This window comes from Dioscorea cayenensis, chromosome 7 (genome assembly GCF_009730915.1).
Source record: "Dioscorea cayenensis subsp. rotundata cultivar TDr96_F1 chromosome 7, TDr96_F1_v2_PseudoChromosome.rev07_lg8_w22 25.fasta, whole genome shotgun sequence".
Taxonomy (NCBI): Eukaryota; Viridiplantae; Streptophyta; class Magnoliopsida; order Dioscoreales; family Dioscoreaceae; genus Dioscorea; species Dioscorea cayenensis.
In genome coordinates this window covers 27300801-27319924 of record NC_052477.1, presented here as the reverse complement: position 1 = coordinate 27319924, position 19124 = coordinate 27300801, and the positions used below count along the sequence as shown (strand labels likewise).

At 30.5% G+C, this 19124-nt stretch overlaps 2 protein-coding genes across 2 annotated transcripts; both read left to right on the top strand.

Annotated features, from left to right (window-relative positions):
• Positions 1-3524: 3524 nt before the first annotated feature.
• LOC120264913 (ricin B-like lectin R40G2) lies at positions 3525-8469 on the top strand. Its single transcript, XM_039272805.1, is given in 8 exon segments — positions 3525-3951; positions 4389-4511; positions 4819-5047; positions 6372-6526; positions 6964-7059; positions 7061-7087; positions 7704-7932; positions 8157-8469. Coding segments are annotated over 8 exon segments (1233 nt in total). The 5' UTR covers positions 3525-3579; the 3' UTR covers positions 8159-8469.
• Positions 8470-13561: 5092 nt separating this feature from the next.
• Positions 13562-15035, top strand: LOC120264562 (NAC domain-containing protein 100-like). Its single transcript, XM_039272385.1, has 3 exons — positions 13562-13899; positions 14056-14318; positions 14438-15035. Exons 1-3 carry the CDS (start codon positions 13731-13733, stop codon positions 14855-14857), a joined length of 852 nt encoding a protein of 283 aa, XP_039128319.1. The 5' UTR covers positions 13562-13730; the 3' UTR covers positions 14858-15035.
• The last annotated feature ends 4089 nt before the right edge of the window (positions 15036-19124 follow it).

The window sequence follows — 19124 nt, the reverse complement described above, 5'->3', positions numbered from 1 at the left end:
AATAACAATTAGGTTACTACGGTGAGTATTAATTATAATTTAGTAGCACAATAATACTTTGCATAGTACACAACCGTTAGATTGAAATCCAATGGTTGATACGAATGTCTGTCGGACGTTCGTAGATCGATGGATGCTCATTATATATATATATATATATATATATATATATATATATATATATATATATATATATATTCAAAAGATATATGAGCAAGGAGGAAAACAATCTCATTATTTAGAGATATTTTCATCATTTTCTTATAATTTTAAACATGTTATTAATTTTGTAATGTTTCCAATTTATAATTATCAATAATAAAATAGATAGTTTGTATGTATATATATATATATATATTTTTTTTTATTTATTCTTGTTTATGAAAAATAGTAGTTTGATCAATGATCATTCACAGATTGTAGTTCATAAATTAATTAAACAATAAAATTTTTTTAGAACATTCCCTTCATAATAACAGGAGAACAAAGCGGTTAAATCATAATAAAGATATAAAAATGAGTGTTATGTGTAAAAAAAAAAATCTTATTTATATAATCCATCTTGAAAGGTTAAAGATAATTGTGGTTTACACAGGGGACCGGGCAACATAATTATGTTGAGATATATAGACTTTCTTAATATATTAAAATATTACACATATTTCAACAAAAATTTTCAACAAAATATTAAATATTTTTTAACAATCTGAATTAAAAACACACGTTCAATAATTTGACATCACATTATATATAGTTTATTGCAAACAAAAATTTTAAATAATTTTTTTTATATAAATATGGATAAGCTACAACCTTCTATCATTTGTGGGTGTTTTTAATTTTGACTGATGGACAAGTTACCATGTGTGCCCACTTTATTTAAAAAATAATTCAGTGAGACTCGGTTTCATGGCAACTATTACATAACTAAGATGTCGTTCATTCTTAACTATGAGTTCATATATTTTATTATTTATTTATTATATACTATAGAAATAGATTGGCAATTAATTTAAAAGATTGCTACTCTTTGTTCTAAAACTTACTAAATTGAGCGCAATCTAACGGATGATGATAAGCCACATCTTGATTCGATCATAACTACCACGAAACCGGGTCTGTGAGATCATGGCTCACGTTATTTAGACCTCAATTATTGTAATAATTTATTTTACTTAGACCTCAATTAATTTTTTTAGGAAAGTAGTCAAACTCTCAATTTTTTTTTCCGGGACAGTTTTTCTGTCCTAATCACTCGACTACATCAATGAATATGGAGGTGAGATAATTCTAAATAAATTTCTTTGCCATCCTAATATTATTTGTTTATTTAATTATTAATTATTATTATTATTATTATTATTATTTTTGGATGAGCACATTTGAATGAAAAAAAGGAGCATATTTGAGAGTGGGAATCATATACTGATTCCTTACTGATTTTTATTCTGAAAAAAAAAAAAAACAGAGATTGATGTGTCATGTGTGAATATGTATGCAATAAAATAAGTTTTTCAATGAAAGTAGTGTTCACATGCAATGAAAATGAATGCCACTCAATTCAAACATGGTACAACAACTCTCATTACTTTATTTTATCTTATTTATTTATTTGTTTTAGGATCTTGAAATAACCTGTCCAAAAAACACCCCCACCAGAGGGCACCCTAATTCAATGGTCGATGAATTTTAGGTAATGTTTTGCTTTGCCAAGAATCAAAAATGTTGCCATAAAGGTTGATGGAGATGACCACCAAACTAAATAAGTAGGTTTCTAATTATTAAAAAATTATTCTTATATTTTAAGTTACCCTTTGCCTTAGTTATCATCGGAGTCTAGGTATTTTTCTTAACCTTTATTCGAATTCATTTTTTGTTTGTTTTGGTTTATTCAATGTGATGTTTTGTTTTATATGTTTATCTTTTATTCTGCTGTAATGTATATAATTAATCTAATTTTATCCATAATTACAGAAGTAATATATCTATTGGAGGAATTTTTTGAAGTTGCCTTAATGACGTGTTTGTTTTTTTTTTTAAATTTTTAAATTTCACCGGTGAAAAAAAACTCTTTTTATTCCATTAGATTTCTAAGAAAGAGAGCATTTATTATAAAACCTTATTGTTATAATAAGAAAGCACAAAATATTTTTAATTTGATATTAACAATTAGACTAATTTTTTAATTATATTTTAATTTGAATTATATTGAGAATTTTTTTTTTTAACAAAGTAAGTAAGCCACATAACTCAATATGGTCACTAAGTAATGAGCATCTCAGTCCACGTGAAACTCGTCAGGTGCATGAGTGAGTTTTGATTTAGTCCCCATCACCTCGAATCATGGGACTCTGGGTGTTAATAAAGTAAAAAGTCATTGATGAATACTTTTTTTCAAATTAAATTTGTTCTAAACTTGAATATCTCTAATACTTCCTAATTTTTTTCAAATTAAATTTGTAAAGAGATTCGATATATCAAAGTAGATATATTCATATTTAAGTTTCAATCAATTTCATGCAGACCGGCCGGACTCCATATATATATATATGACGTGCTCTCTCCAATCCAATTGATGTATCCACTTTTAATCGATTTCACTTGTTAAAAAACAAATTAAAATTAATTGATAGTATTAAAAAAACCAATTTAATACTTTATTTTTAGAATAAATATATTTTAAAAAAACTAGAGAAGAGGACATATAGATATGATTAGAGGGCTAATAAAAATAAATTTGATTAATATTAATAAAGTTGGGATAAAGTTTTCCATTACTAATATAAATTTTGATTAAAAAAATCTCATTTCAGAATTTATTACAACTAGAAATTGATTTATACTAATATTTTTTTAATTAAATAAATGAAGTCTTGAATCTTGATGCATTAATTGAATGGTAGCATTAAATAAAACTTATTATTATATATTAACATCTTCAAGATTGGATAGAATCTCCAAGAAAAACAATTTTATTACATAACATCTTCAAGATTGGATAGCATCTCCAAGAAAAACAATTTTATTACATAACAACTTCAAGATTTTATTAATAGAATCTTCAATAAACCAATTTGCACCAAGATTAACCATTGTTTAACCAATGACAATATGCCACGTGGACGGTGACACTTCCCCGTTTCCCAATGATGATATGCCACGTGGACGGTAACGTTTTCTTTGTCTTTTTTCCAAGTCCCAAAAGCACTTTCTCCATTTCCCAATGTCCTAGAAACCAACGCGCTCACTGTTTTCGTTTTCAATTCTCCATAATTTACAAAAACACTATTTATAAAATTAATCAGGAATTCCAATAAATTAAATATTTTCTTAATTTTGTAATATTTCATTTAATAAAGGCATTCATCCACCTAAAAAATAAAATAAAAATAAATAATTACAATTTCAATACTCATTTATTTTTAAAAATAATATTTTTCCGGGACAGAAAACAGAAAACAGAAAAGCATGAAACGGAAAATGAAAACATAAAACAACTCTCGCTCTATAAAAGGCCAACCTTTGTTGACAGGCGTCTGATCATCGTTCTCACTCTCTCCTCATCTTCGAAGCTCGGCCATGGAGTTCCCCTTCGGTCACCGCCATCACCACCACCAGTGCTGCGACGAGGACCCCAAACCCAACCCTCCGCCCGCTTACCAGTCCAGCCCCTACGCCACCAACGAGTACCCGCCTCCTCCCTCCTCCTACCAGCCCGGATATGGTCCTCCTCCGCCGCCTTATGGAGGTGGGCCGGATCAGCCCTCTTATCCTTACCAGCGTCCGCCGTCCCATGCTCATCACGCCAGCCATGAGAACTATAGCAGCATTGCGTCGCTCCTGAGGCAGCCGTCGGTTAGGGTTTACACCACGGCTGATGAGAATTACTCGCTTTCGATTCGTGATGGGCAGGTGGTTCTCGTCCCTGCCAATCCTAGGGATGAGTACCAGGTAAACATTTTCTACAGAATTTTTAGATCAAAATCTGATCTTGTTAACTAGATCTTTTGTTGTGATGGTGTCTCCGTTTGTGTGTGTATAAGCCCCTCTTTTTTTTTCTTTCTTTGCTTTGTTTTTGATCTTGGTTTTATCAGCCTCTTTGCTGTTTTTCTCCAATTCTTGGTGCAAAATTTGATTTTTGTTTTTTAAAGGGTTTGGCGATGAGTTCTTAATTTTCTAACACAAAATCCATGTTTGTCTTAATTTTTTTAATTGAGATTGGTGTTTCTTCTTAGTGTTTTTCTTAGATTAATACTGAAAACTTGTTTTTTTTTTATCAGACAATTTGTTCCTTTGGATATGCCTTTTGAATCACCAAATTGTTATGTTCTTATTTATTTCTTGACAATTGTGAATATATGTTTGTTGTATTCTTTGGTGGGTTGTAGCACTGGATCAAGGACATGAAGTACAGCACCAGAGTGAAAGATGAGGAGGGCTTCCCTGCCTTTGCTCTTGTCAACAAAGTCACTGGGGAGGCTATCAAGCACTCTGTTGGAGCCACTCAGCCTGTAAGTGATCAGTCTCAAGTCTTAAATTAGTAAACTTGGACAATTAATCTCATCCTATTAATTGTTTCTCTCAGTTGCTGTCATTAGTATATATGATAGAAACTATTTTTGTCTTGCATTTGCATCTCTTACAACTGAGTTGCCGTCACATTGCCCATTGTATAACCATATGCATACCTCGAATGGATAAAGAATTTGAAAGAGTTTCTATTTGAGTAGGTGTTTGATTAAATGAACTGTATGTTTCTAGTAAACTCTGTTATCCTTCAGACTAGATTAAATGCTGATATTTGAAACCTCTCCATAGGTTCGTCTGGTGCCATACAATCCTGATTATCTGGATGAGTCTGTGCTGTGGGCTGAGAGCAAGGACACCGGTGGAGGTTTCCGATGCATTAGAATGGTGAACAACATTCGTCTGAACTTTGATGCCTTCCATGGAGATGAAGACCATGGTGGTGTGCGTGATGGAACCACTGTTGTGCTGTGGGAGTGGCTCAAGGGGAAGAACCAGAGGTGGAAGATTGCTCCTTACTGTAAGTTTTATAAATCTTGAACCAATGTTTATTGTTTTACTGAATTAATTTTAAATGTACATACATACATATAAGATTTTATGTTTTGGAATAAAAAAGAAGCAAATATCATTGGTGTCAGTCACTGACTTTGATTTCTCTTCTGTCACACAGGATGATTATGATATTGCGGATCATATATGTATCTTGAAGGCTTGCTACTACCAGTACTCTAGTAGCCTTATTTGCCTTCCGATTTGGATGTGTTTTTCTTTTACCTTCTCTGTCTGATGACTCTCTATGAGAGGATATATCATATATATATATGTAATGGAGGTTTTATGGACACCTTTATAAATAATGACATTATCTTTGCTTATTGTTATGCCTATTTGTTTGATCCTTATACATGCTTCTTATTATGTTCATGAGATATATCCATAGACTAAATGCTTTGTTTTGTGAAGTTAAAAAGCATATGAATTAGATTGATGAGTATTCGCCCTAGTTTGTGTGTGTTTGTTTTTTTTAAAAGAAATGTAGATAAATTAGAAATTCATTAAAAAAAAAATGGGAGAATAAAAAAAGTGAAAAGAACCAAACAGATCACTAGAAATGAAGGACATAAACAACAGTCAGACTGAGCAAAAGAAAATGACGGCAGAGGGACCGCCACCGAGAGTACCCTTCTAGTTTGTGTTTGGTTTTGTAATAATTTTAAACTAATTATTTAAATAAATATTAATAAATTCATATTATTTAATATTAATTAATTGGACATTGTGTTAATTGAAGTAATTTTTTTAAAAAAATCTACTATAGGAGAAGGTATTAATCCCACAATCTGAAAACTCTTCTGTTAAACAATCTTTTATCTAAATTTATTATAAAACATTCTTTATAAATAAAATTACTTAAAACAAATTTATTGGAATTTATAATTTTATTTTGCAAAAAAATATATTTTCAGAATAAGAAAATATAATAAAAAAATAAAGGATTAAAACAGAAAAAAGAAGCCCCAAGTCTTTCTCAGTGGTCTTGTTTCGAAGCTCGATCATGGAGTTCCCTTTTGGTCACCACCATCACCACCACCACCGCTCCGAGGAGGAGGAGGAGGGCCGCAATCCCTACCCTCCGCCCTCTCACCAGCCCTACTCCCACCCTTCCAACGAGTACCCTCCTCCTCCTCCCCCGTCCTATGGTACCCCTGGCCAACCTCCGGTTCAGCATGTTGCTCACGAGCCCGGCCATGGGTATGCACCTCCACCGCCGGGATCCTACGCGCCTCACGGTGGTGGGCCAGTGTCACATCCTTACCCTCACTCCCAGGCGCCGTTCCAAGCTCATCACGTCAGCCACGAGAGCCACAACAGCGCGGCGTTGATCAGGAATCAGCCGACGGTTAGGGTTTACACCAAGGCTGAGGAGAATTACTCGCTTTCGATTCGTGATGGGAAGGTGATTCTCGCTAGGGCCAATCCTAGGGATGAGTACCAGGTGAACATTTTCCCCTTTTCCTTTTTTTTTTTTTAGGTCAAATGCTGATCTTGTTATCTTGATAGTTTGTTCTGTTTTACTTCCTGTTTATTTTATTTTATTTTATTTTTTTTTGATTTTTTTGGTTGATCTTGGGTTTATCAGCCTTGGAGTTGTTGATCAAAGTTTTGATTTTTGTTTTTGTTTTTTTTTTTTAATTTGATCTTGCTTAGCTAGTTTTCTAACACCAAATCCCTAATCCCTGTTTCCTTGTTTTATAAATTGGGATCTGTGTTTCTTCTTGGTTTTCTTTAATGTACTTATACTGATATTCTTGTTTCTCATTGATGTTTTTATCCCGCCAGCAAATTTTTCATATAAAAATTGTTCCTTTTCAAGGTTTATGTGTACTTTATTTCTACGCCTTTCTTTCTTTATTTATTTTTGGTGGATTGTAGCACTGGGTCAAGGATTTGAGGTACAGCACTAGGGTGAAGGATGCGGAGGGTTTCCCTGGTTTTGCTCTTGTCAACAAAGTCACTGGGGAAGCTATCAAAGCACTCCATTGGAGCAACTCATCCTGTAAGTCAGGTTTACAGCTTAAGTCTTAAATTAATGAAGTTGGACCAGTAGTCATATTCATTTGTTTTTTAATTGCTGTCATTCCAGGTGTATGGTTTGTATGATTTGGATATGTGGTTCCTTTGTTTTGCTGCCATATGTCCCTTATAATAAATTTGTTCAAAAGAGTAAGCTCTTCTAATGATGATGCTGATATGGTTAATAGACATGGGCATTGTAATTGAAGTTTTACATTGCATCTCACAAGCATTCTGCATATCATTTTAATTAGAATGAGTGATTGTCATATCTCTGATTGTATCCATATACATACATTGAAATTGAATATCTAGCTTAAGCCTCACAACCATAAGCCTATCTGAAGATCATCATTTTTGAACTGTCAAGTTAATTGAGATAATTGTGAGTTGTTCTCTAGTAGTTGGGCATTATTTTAGGTTATGCAATGATTGAACTCTTATTTTCTGCGCTCTAATTCTTATGTGTGTTATCCCTCTCACTAAATTAAATGTGCTAATATTGCTCATGTTGGAGGACTCGGTGAATTTCTCTCTTTTGGTTTCCAACTATTGTTCTTATATGGATTATCTTTGACCTTGTACAAACCTTACCATAGGTCCGACTGGTACCATACAATCCTGATTATCTTGATGAGTCTATCCTGTGGGCTGAGAGCAATGACACTGGTGAAGGTTTCCGATGCATTAGAATGGTGAACAACATTGAATTGAATTTTGATGCTTTTAATGGAGATGAGGACCATGGTGGTGTGCGTGATGGGACAATTATTGTTCTCTGGGAGTGGACGAAGGGAAAGAACCAGAGGTGGAAGATTACTCCCTATTGTAAGTTTTTTTATTCCTACCGACTTTTTATTTCGAATATTCCAACAGTTCGCCTCATGATTTAGAACCAATGCATTGTGTTTGTGCTCTACTTTTAGCTTTTATAGACTCAAGAATATATGATAAAAAGATGAAATGAAACAAAGAGAAGATTATTCCCATTAGTCACACTCCTTTCCATTTCAATCAACTAAAGTTACTTCCCTTTGTCCTATATTCCTCAGGACGAACAACGGTATCGATGGTATCTGGCTGGCTTGTTACTAGTATTGAAAAATAAATTGCCGATGGATGGTGGATGTGTTTATCTTCCGGCTTCTCTGTCTTACTTATGTGTGGATTTTATGTATTGAGGTTTTATCGAAGCCTTACCATATGACATGCATCTTTGCTTATTATCATGCTTGCTTGTTTGATCCTTATATATGTATGATCATCGAATTCATCAGTATCTTAATGGTGTGTTTTGTTGAATGTATTAAGACCTACACTAAGTCCTGAGACTTGTTTGTAATATGTCAGCCAGTTGGTGTGTTACCCGGCATATATATAAATATATATATATATATATATATATATATATATTGATCTATGTTTGTTGTGCAGGAAGTTGAGATGTCAGCGTTGGAGGTTGATTTAATTGTCACTCTTTGTGCTTAATCCTTCATGATATGCCGTTTCAATACTATTAATTTTTTTTATTTTTTTTTATAAAAAGTGAATAAACCACAATCATTAAAGGATAACATAGTACAACAAGCGCATCAAACAATATTATTAAATTTTGGATGTGCAATTTACATTTGCGGCTTATTATATTTATGGGTCGGAAAATTATTTTTTTGCTTTTTTTTTTAATGAAAGTGACTAGCCTTGAAGTCTTTAGTGAAGATTTTGCCTATTATTCAACCCGGATACTGACTCTTTGGGTATTGCAACTTGAGGGTTTAAATTCGAGATCCGGTAAGTATTGTGCCATGCTTCATACTACTCAAGGCATCGTAGGTGCATGAAATTTTTGAAGTCAATATGAGTTTTGTATTTAATAATAATAATAATAATAATAATAATAATAATATGGATAAAAATAAATTTTGAGTAATCGTAAGTATTTAAAATTAATTACTTACTGGATGTATTTTGTGAGAATAGCTACTTATTTATTTTGAGTTATTTTGTTTCAGTTGAAAAACACTAGAATAAGTTGGAATATTAGATTTGTTTGTCGTCGGCGGGTATTGTCCATTTAACAATTTAGAAACCTGTGTATTTATATCTTAAAAAAATAATAAAATTTTAGCCTGTTTGGAGTGATGGAAAAAACATTTATTACTCATGATTCAACCAAGATGTGCACATGAAACAGAGAGAATGAAGCATTAACCACAATTGTTTTTAAACTAGCATAACGAATATATATATATATATATATAATAAAATACATTATCAAATATGCTGCCTTATCCTTTCTCCATTGATTAATTGATTATACATTTGTTCATCTAAATATTTTTTATAAGATGAAAGTCTACAAGTAGTCACTGAACTATACCAAAATATTTTATTTTATCTTTTGCTTATAAAAAAAAAAATTGTGACGCATCAATTAAATTTAAAAATTCAAATAAATCATTAAACAGAGAAACTATCACATCATATATAAAAAATGCAATGATGTTTCTAATTGAAGCCCAACGGGCCTAACAGGCCTTTGTTAGATCTCACATTGGGTTTGAAGCCCAACCCAACCCACTTGGTCATCAATCATATCTTTTCCAATTTCGAAAGAATCAAAATTAAAACATTGCCACATGGTATTCATAATTTCCATTAAGCTAAAAAAATTTATTGAATTTGACTTTTTTAATATGTAATTGATATTTTTAAATGATTTGAGACATTATGTTTGTAATAGATAGTTAGTTTAATAAAATTATCAGTTACTAATAATGAACAGAAAAAAGCTTTTTACCCATATAATTGGTTCTCCAACCTCTTAAAATGTCAATTTTACTAATTAAATCAAGATTTGAGATGGTATTATTATTATATATATATATATATATATATATATTTACATCCCCTATGGACGTCCATAGATAAGAAATCTATGGACGTTCAATTATCAGCCGTTGGATCATGATCCAACGGGTCGACGATCATGAAAACGATGATCACTGCTTTATTATCATCGCTTTAAAAACAATAATTACTGCTTTTTATATTACTCGTAGTATCTCATCGCTTTATCAATGTTAGCCGTTGGATCGAGATCCAACGGCTGATAATGGACATCCATAGATTTTTTATCTATGGACGTCCATAGAGGATTGGACCTCTATATATAGAGAGAGATATTGAGTTAATTTGATGATAATTTATGAGGTGGAAAATACAAAATCCATGTTGGAAAATTTATTGAAAATCACAAGAAATACACATACAATAAACAAAAATAAAAAAAAGAAAGAAAGATGTGGCCCATGTGGGTGTGTCTTATAGGGTGTCAAATTATTTCTTTAAAATCACTCAAACAAAATGTTAAGAAAAATCAAGAAAAAAAGAAAATGTTTAATAAACTAAACTTTATTCAACACAGTTTCATTATGTCGTTAGACTTGAACCTTTGTTGAAGACAAATATATTAATTAAGATAATAATTTTTAAAAATATCAATTTTCAAAATTTAAGCCAAATTAATGGAAATTTATCTCTTAATTTCCCTATGGTATAGGGCTCCATTTTTTAAAATTAAATATTTCAAGATTAATGACAAACTTTGAGAAAAAAAAAATTCCACAAATAGTACGATCACAAATGAGAGAAGAACATGAAAAATATAAATTTTAAAAAAAAAAATCAATGCAATAGCAAAGCATGATGTCATGAAATGAATTGAGCTTTAAAATAAGTTAAATAACTAGGTCTGTACAGTGTACAACCTCATAATTTTTTATATTTTTTATTTTTTTGGGTACAATCTCATCGATGATTTTATAAATTTAAGTAGGAAAATAATAAACTCATTAAATCTTTGAAGAAAAAAAAACATGTGGAGGGTTTTAAGCCACATCCAATGGGCCTTGTTGTCATTCTGAATTTGTACTCTATTCAAGATTCCACCAATAAACTTAAATTTTATATCAATATCATCATCTTTATTATATAATAACATTATAAATAAATAAATAATATATATATATATATATATAATATTTTTCAAATATTGTACGGGAAATTAGGTTTACCTACTAAAATTCTATAATCCTTTTTTAATAATTTTTAAAAAATTAAGTTTTTTTTTTAACTTAATTTTTTTAATATATAAATCCATGTGATCACCGGGTCAATGCTCGCCATTGAGACGGCTGGCGGCGTGTCGGGCATCACGCAACACATCGCGATGTCCACGTGTCAGATCTACAGTTCGTGTCAGCATCTCATTACTTGACTCAAATCATTTCCATTACCTTCTAATTACTTAATAACTAAGCATTAATCTCCTCATCATATTTTTAAATAAAATTTATGAATGAGTTTTGAGCATTGACCTGCATAATATTATCATGAATTTCAAATTAAATTATATCCTCAATTTAATACAATAAAAATTTAGAATTTCAATTAATATAATGAATTCGCTTTTTTGTGTTTTTTTTTTGGTTGAGCCGACATGTGACAATCCATTTTTCAACTTTTGAAATGTAAACATATTATTTAATTGTTATAATATTCACTCAAATTCATGCAATTGATATAATCAAGCATTGGTCGAATCTCGAATGCAGTGGATTGTTAAATAAATGATGAATCCGCAAACCTAAGATCAAATTCCTAGTTCAGTATTACTATTGTAAACTATATAATACCATAGAAACAATCAAGAAAAATATTGTTTGAATACTGTTTATTTGATATTCATCGGTTTATTGTGGGAGGATGTCAGTTTTTCTTCCCTCTAAAATTAGATGAGATTTATTAGCTTGGTATAGTCATGTAAATTTTCTTGGTATGTATATAGTAACCCATATCATATTTGATTAAGTTAACAAATTCTATATATCAGTAAAATATTATAATTTGCACATTATTATATCTGCATATTTTTTTACAACCTCCTTGTAAAGTCTCTGTTTGTCGGTATTTTTGTTTTACAAAAATGATATAAATCGTACAAAATTGATTTGAATTAATTAATTAAACTTGGGTTAAAACATCACAATCAAATTTCAACAGCTCCCATTGGACTTAATCCAAACCCATTGACTAATCCTCAAATATAATCCAAACTGATATAATTACTCATCAAATCCAACGGTCAGGATGACCCCGTCGGTGCATCAATAGGCTAAGTACACCCGATTACCGACCTCCCGCCACGTAACCGTAGGAAAAGGAAGAGGTCAAATTCCAGGGTCGGTAATCAAAGTCAACACATAAAACGGAGGCCCATCGCGGTGTGTTGTTAGCTAGCCCCACTTGCTCCCAAGTTGGGCCCACCAGCCCATTTTATTATTATTATTTCCCAAGACTTTTTATACATTTTTTTAAATAATAAATAAATAAATAGGATAAAAAAGATGCACGTGCGGAGTGAGCTGGAACGGTGTCGATGAAGACCACGTGGCGGAATATGAGCCACGCCGCAAGACGTGTTCTCCGGAGATACGTATGGGCTCTGTATGCGGCCCAGCTGGCCCACTTACCATGCCAACCTTGCTCCACACTTTGAACTTCCTCATTTTTCCTTTTTTTTTTCTGAAATTTTTTAACTTAATTTTTTTTTTCAAATATTGAGCTAAGATGAAGAGAGAGAAAAATGCATGTAAAACCATAAAATCTTATTATATATATTAATTATTGAAAAATAGGGGCTTTGGGTGGACTTTAGAGGTGTGAAATTAATAAAACCTCACTCAATGACATGTACTCGTTCTTTTTTTCTTTTTATTTTAATAGGCTATAGTACATTAGTTGGTTGGTTTGCACATGAATTTATAATTTATCTCGTGAGTATGAGCTAGCTTATTTAGTCTTTTATAATTGGCGCATTGACTCTGAATATTATGTTAATTGAGTTTAGTTCATATGTTTCCATATTACTAGTTGTTTTGAATTAGTATAATGTTATATATATATATATATATATATATATATATAATTACATTAGAGATGAGTTCTTTTTGAAAAAAAGGTTAAGTCCAAGTTGAGCCAACCAAAACAAAAAGATCAAATGCTTTTCTCAACTTAAGTTTTGACAATATCTCTTTCTTATTGTTCTTCATATGGCTTGTTTCATAAATGTCAAAACTTATACAACTTTAGTAATTAATTTTAATTCCAAACATTGAACCTTGATTTACTCTCATATTCACATGCATGAAAAATTAATATCATTTTTAATGAACAGTTATGCCAAAAAAGAACAAGTTTTAATTTCCATCTTTTTTTTTTCTCCAATTCTTCTTAATTTTGGAATTATTAAATTAAAATATAAATAATTCCTAGAAAAGAGGCTTATGTGAGAAGTGCCTTAAACCATACGTTGCTTCATAAGGTCCCCACAAATGGCTTCTATTTAAGTCCATCTCTCCCTTGCATTCTTTTCTTTCTTAACTCCACCCTCAATTTTATCATATCATCATCCTCTTCTTCTCTCTTTCTTTTTTCAGCTGCTTGTCTTCTTATAGTTTCACTTTGTTTTATATATATACATATCTCTCTTTTTTTCTTTTCCATTCTATATATATATATATATCTTTGTTTTATTGGGATTACAAATACTGAATAGTGCAACCATGGGTGATCAACAAGAGTCCATAAACTTGCCTCCAGGTTTTAGATTCCACCCAACTGATGAAGAGATCATCACTCACTACCTCTCTCCAAAAGTCCTTAACAATTCCTACACCACAAGAGCCATTGGTGAGGTTGATTTGAACAAGTGTGAGCCTTGGGATTTACCAAGTAAGTTGCTTTGCATGTATAATTACATATATAGATATATATATATATACATCTTGATCTTGTCTTGTTTATCATGTGCTTTTGTTTTGATTTATGAACTAACTTTATAAGATGTTCTCATATGATATGTATACATATATATATATATATATGTAGGTAAAGCCAAGATGGGAGAGAAAGAATGGTACTTCTACTGCCAAAAAGATAGGAAGTATCCTACAGGGATGAGAACTAATAGAGCTACTGAATCTGGTTATTGGAAAGCCACAGGCAAAGACAAGGAAATCCTTAGAGGAAAAGCTTCTCTTCTTGTTGGCATGAAGAAGACCCTTGTTTTCTACAGAGGTAGAGCTCCTAAAGGTGAGAAGACCAATTGGGTCATGCATGAGTTCAGGCTTCATGCCAAGTCTTCTTCCAAGGTACCTCCAATTAATCTCACATATTTATAATTATATATGAATTACTACAAATATAATCAATATATATATATATATATATACATACATGTAAGTTAATTAATTATTTGTTTTGTTTGTAGGATGAATGGGCTGTTTGTAAGGTATTTCATAAGAACAATGGAGTGAAGAAGAACACATTAATGGTGAACTCAAGAGGAGAAGATCAGCTTTTGGATTATACTTCATTATCACCAACTTTACCACCTCTCACTGATGATCAAGGTTTCATTCCTTGTAGCAGTAACAACAATCAAAGCATGATGAACACTGTTTATAACTGCTATTATCCTCAAGTTGCACCTCAAAACAGTTATTTTCAACCCTCTGGACTTGATCAAGAAGCCATGTTAAGAGCTTGTGGATTTGGCAAGGAGTGCAAGATGGAACAAGTTTCATTGAGCCAAGACACTGGATTAAGCACTGATCGAAATATCGATGATTTTGATGATCCTTGTTCTTCTGCTCAGGTTCTTGATTTTGAGAGCTTGTGGAAGTATTAAAGCAAAATGCATGCATGGTTTTTCATTCATTGTAGTTGTTCATCTTTTAATTTGTTTCTTGATTGCTGAGTTTTTTTTTTCTTTTTTTTTTATTTAGTTAATTATATTTCTGTCATTTGTAAATAATACAGAATTAATGATTGAAGTTTTATAGGGATGATTTAGAGATGTTGATGAAGATGGTTGTGGATTTTAATGGCATGTCTTCTCCTTGTGAAATTTTAATCTTTTGTGGAGTTTGGAAAACAACAAATTGAGAATTGGATTTGTTTATGATATGGAATTCTTTTCATTAAAAAGTTTGGAGTCTTTTGGTATATGTTGAGGTGGCAATTCTAGTTATGGAAACCTCATCAAGTTCAAATGAATTGAATGAAAAGACAAAAAGAAAAAGAAAAAGAAAAAGAAAAAAAAGAAGAAAAAAACAACATGGTTTTGTTTGGAGAAAAGTTAAAGAGAGAATTGGTTAAAGGGTACAATAATAATAATCACTAGTGATGAAATGAAGAGAAGCATTCATGTGATCACTTTTCACATTCTTGAATCTTCATACCAAACCAGTTTCATTCTCTTTTCAATTATTTTTTTTTAAGATAATATATATATATATATATGTGTAACAGAAACTTTAATTTGATCATTGAATAAAATACAAGAAAAATTTATTAGTTGCAGTTCCTATACAAAGAAAAGGTTTGAAAACTATTTTTTATTTTATTTTATTTTATTTTTCATTGTTGTGTCCTTGCTGTCTTATATTTTATATAATGATGTTAGAATTAGTACACTATGATTAGCAAAAATAGTTAACTAAAAAAATCCAAATTATTTATAAATCCCTTCATTATTTTCAATATCATTGCTAAATAGTTTTTTTAATGTTAACTTACTTTTTAATCACTATTAATCATCATCTTCCAGAGTTTTTTCATTATTTTGTTTAAAACTTAACATTATCTTTATCAGACTTCATCATAGAAAAAGACATGAAAGATATTTTCACAAATCATTTGAGTTTAAAGTTTAAACAAATTTTTTTTATTAAAATTATATAATTTAAAAACTTCAATACTTATTTATGAAAGTTGAACATATTCCTAAATTACAATTACTTAGCTTTAAAAAAAATCTACTGTTAATAATTATTTTAAAATATTATTTATTTTATTTTATATAGTACTAAATTCTATTAATTAAAAATTAGCATCATCTCTAACAAATTCTTACCTTCTAGAAGAAAATTTGGCTTACCTTTGAAGATAATAATGAATTAAATAAAAGATCTTGAGAGAAAAAAAAAAGAAAGAAAAGATTGATATGCTTGTAAGCAATTGTTTAGTGGAAATTAGAAGATAATACTGATTAGCATCTCTTGATTGCTTTTAAATTGTAATTAAGATTTAAGACTGCCAAGTGTTCTTCCCCTTTTTTTTTAAATTAAAAAAAATAATTAAAATTCATTTTTTTAATTTTTGTTATTAAAAAAATTAATTGTTTTTGTTTTTGTACTATTAACCACTGAGATTTCGACACGTGTGTCCAAATGCCGCCGGAGAACCCGGGTTTATTATGCGCGTGGGGCCCATCTCCAACCCTGGATCTGATTGGTGCTGATGACGTCATCCAGTTAGAGTGGACCCCACCTATTCCCGAACTTTCCTGGAATTTTCTGCCACGTCATTTGCATGGTGTCTAGCGTGGATTGCGACCGTTGTGGGCCCCATCGGCCCACGCTTATCCTGTCCCGTTCCGTTCTGTTTCCGTTTGGTTTGGGATTTTTTGCGGCATACCCCCTTGAAATGTTTGAAATTTCATAAGTAGTTATACTTCAAATAAAATTTATTATTATAGTTATTATTATTTGAGAGAAAAACAGAAGATAAATGAATTTGAGATTTGTTTTCTGAAGGTGTGACTCGTCTCAAGGCATGAGAAGGCAAAGAAAAAGAGAATGAAAAAGAAAAGAGAAAGGGTTCTAATAAAAGAGTGAGATTGAAAGTGATACAAAGTGTTCACTTGTTGGATGACAAGACATTATTCCATTGGATCCAAAGTGATGGTGAAATGAAAGTGGATGTGTTGGTCCACAATAGAGAATGAAGATAATATATGATGATTTGCTCCATTAATGATATATATATATATATATATATAATCCAAAATAGTATTTATTTTTTTATTTTATTTTTTTAATAAATGTGATAAGCTTTGTCAGAGTAATCCGTGCTTTCTCACTCAGCTGTATGAGATTTTGATTTATAATTGAAAACCAGTTATTACTACAGTATTTCAACTAGATTTAAACTTGAGATTTTTTTAGTGTAGTCACTGAAATTTTAACTGTAAATCCGTATCCATAACTAAAAATTTGTTACTATCACAGTGTCCTGCTAGACTGAAACTTACAATTTTTTTAATATCCCATATCAATATTTTTCATAGTGGAGTCAAAATCATTGGGTATAAATCTTCTCCTTAGTTGTTACCTGTTCTAATAAATACAAAACATACTAATAAATAAATATGGTTGTGATATGAGAGACATGGGAAATTGGAATATTCGAAATGATATCTCCCATTCAATCAAAAATGGGACCATGATTTGGAATTAAGTGGGTGTCTTAATATGGAAATGAGATGGAGATAAGATTTAAAAATATAAAGTTTCATTGATATATCAATTAAGTTGGTAAGGTTTGGTGCTTAGAGGTTTCCCAACCTACCACAATTCATGTGTCATGCTTGGAAGACTACTGATACACAAAGCCTTGGTCATTGATACTTGGTTTTTTTTTTTAAATAATAATATATTTTTTTATTGAACTAGTTACTATCTGAGTAATATTTGTTTTCTTTGTGGAGACAATCTCTTTTTGATAGTAATTGATAGTCATTTTATATTCAATCAATGTTCTACACTCATCTTATCACCGACATTTCAAGAAAAAAATTTGCTTAGAAATTGTGTCTTTGAATTATCGGCTTGAATGATGTATATACATGGACTAAAAAAGGAAAAAAAAAATTAAAAATATATTGTTGGTGTTATCTTTACTATCCAAATGAAGTAAAAAACAATTTTATTCTTTTCTATAATAATTTTATTCTATTTACTAATTGCTATGTTTGTTTGGGTTAAAGTAAATTAAATCAAATGAGATATTGATTGTTTTGGTTTTCATTTTAATTCCCACATTTTATTTTATTGAATTTTGATACGAAAATTATGTTATGTCTATATTCTTCTAAGATGATTATTCATAATTTAGGTTGCCAACCATTGAATTGACCATATAAAGTTGCTTTGACATTTAATATGATGCTCATTGTATTGACTACAACCTCTTCATCCACATAATATATATTTCTTTTATTTTTTTTATAAATTATATTTAGTCAAATATAAATCGAATCTTTTCTACTTCCAAACCATCCTATTTATTCTTAAAGTTATATTATCTAATTATACCTATTTACATTTCTCGTATTTTCCAAATAATCTCAAACTCACTTTTTGTTACATTATATGATTCTCAATCTCAATAAGTGAAATTAACTTTAAAAGTTTAACTTTTAAAATATTTAATTGAAATAGTTATGAGAAGAGGACCTTCTCCTAACCAAATTCAATGAATTTGTCACACTTGGTGGAGCCCACACCACCTTATCCAAAAAAATTTAAAAAAATGATTAATTGAAGTGGCTTGCCATCTAAATTGATGGGGATGTTGAAAAGAAGCGCCTTAAATTGCTTTAATTGTTGTAATATTTTGGAATTAAGTGATGGCTAATTAATCTTATTAATCTTTATATATTTTATTTGATTGATAGATAGATAGAAACATCCAAAAATCATCAAATTCCAATCAAATCTACACTAAGGTGGGGGCATCAAGTTGATAACTAATCATATATATATATATATTCTAAATTAAGTTCTAATCAATGGGAGCACAGAGAGTTGTTAAGAGGCTCAAAAGTCTTTAAATCATAGATTTGTATCTTTATATTTCATTTGAATCTAGTAATTTTGTAGAACATTTTATTATTAATAAAGACAAATAAGTTCTAATTCTAATGGTTCGAGTGCAATATTTCTCAAAATCACGCTTCCTTTATTTTTCAATGATTATTCTAAATTAAATAAAACAAAAGTTATAAATTTACCTTTGTTTTTTTTAAACTCCTCCCAGCACAGGTTGGTGTGTCATTTTTTCTTTCCATTAGATTTTTTTATAAAATATGAAAAATTCATATGTTAGGGATA

Excerpts from the sequence above, each read along its gene's own strand:
- LOC120264562 (XM_039272385.1), top strand. The coding sequence starts at position 13,731 with ATGGGTGATCAACAAGAGTCCATAAACTTGCCTCCAGGTTTTAGATTC. Across the intron at positions 13,900-14,055 it reads TGAGCCTTGGGATTTACCAA|GTAAAGCCAAGATGGGAGAG; the intron begins GTAAGTTGCTTT and ends ATATATATGTAG. Across the intron at positions 14,319-14,437 it reads ATGCCAAGTCTTCTTCCAAG|GATGAATGGGCTGTTTGTAA; the intron begins GTACCTCCAATT and ends TTTTGTTTGTAG.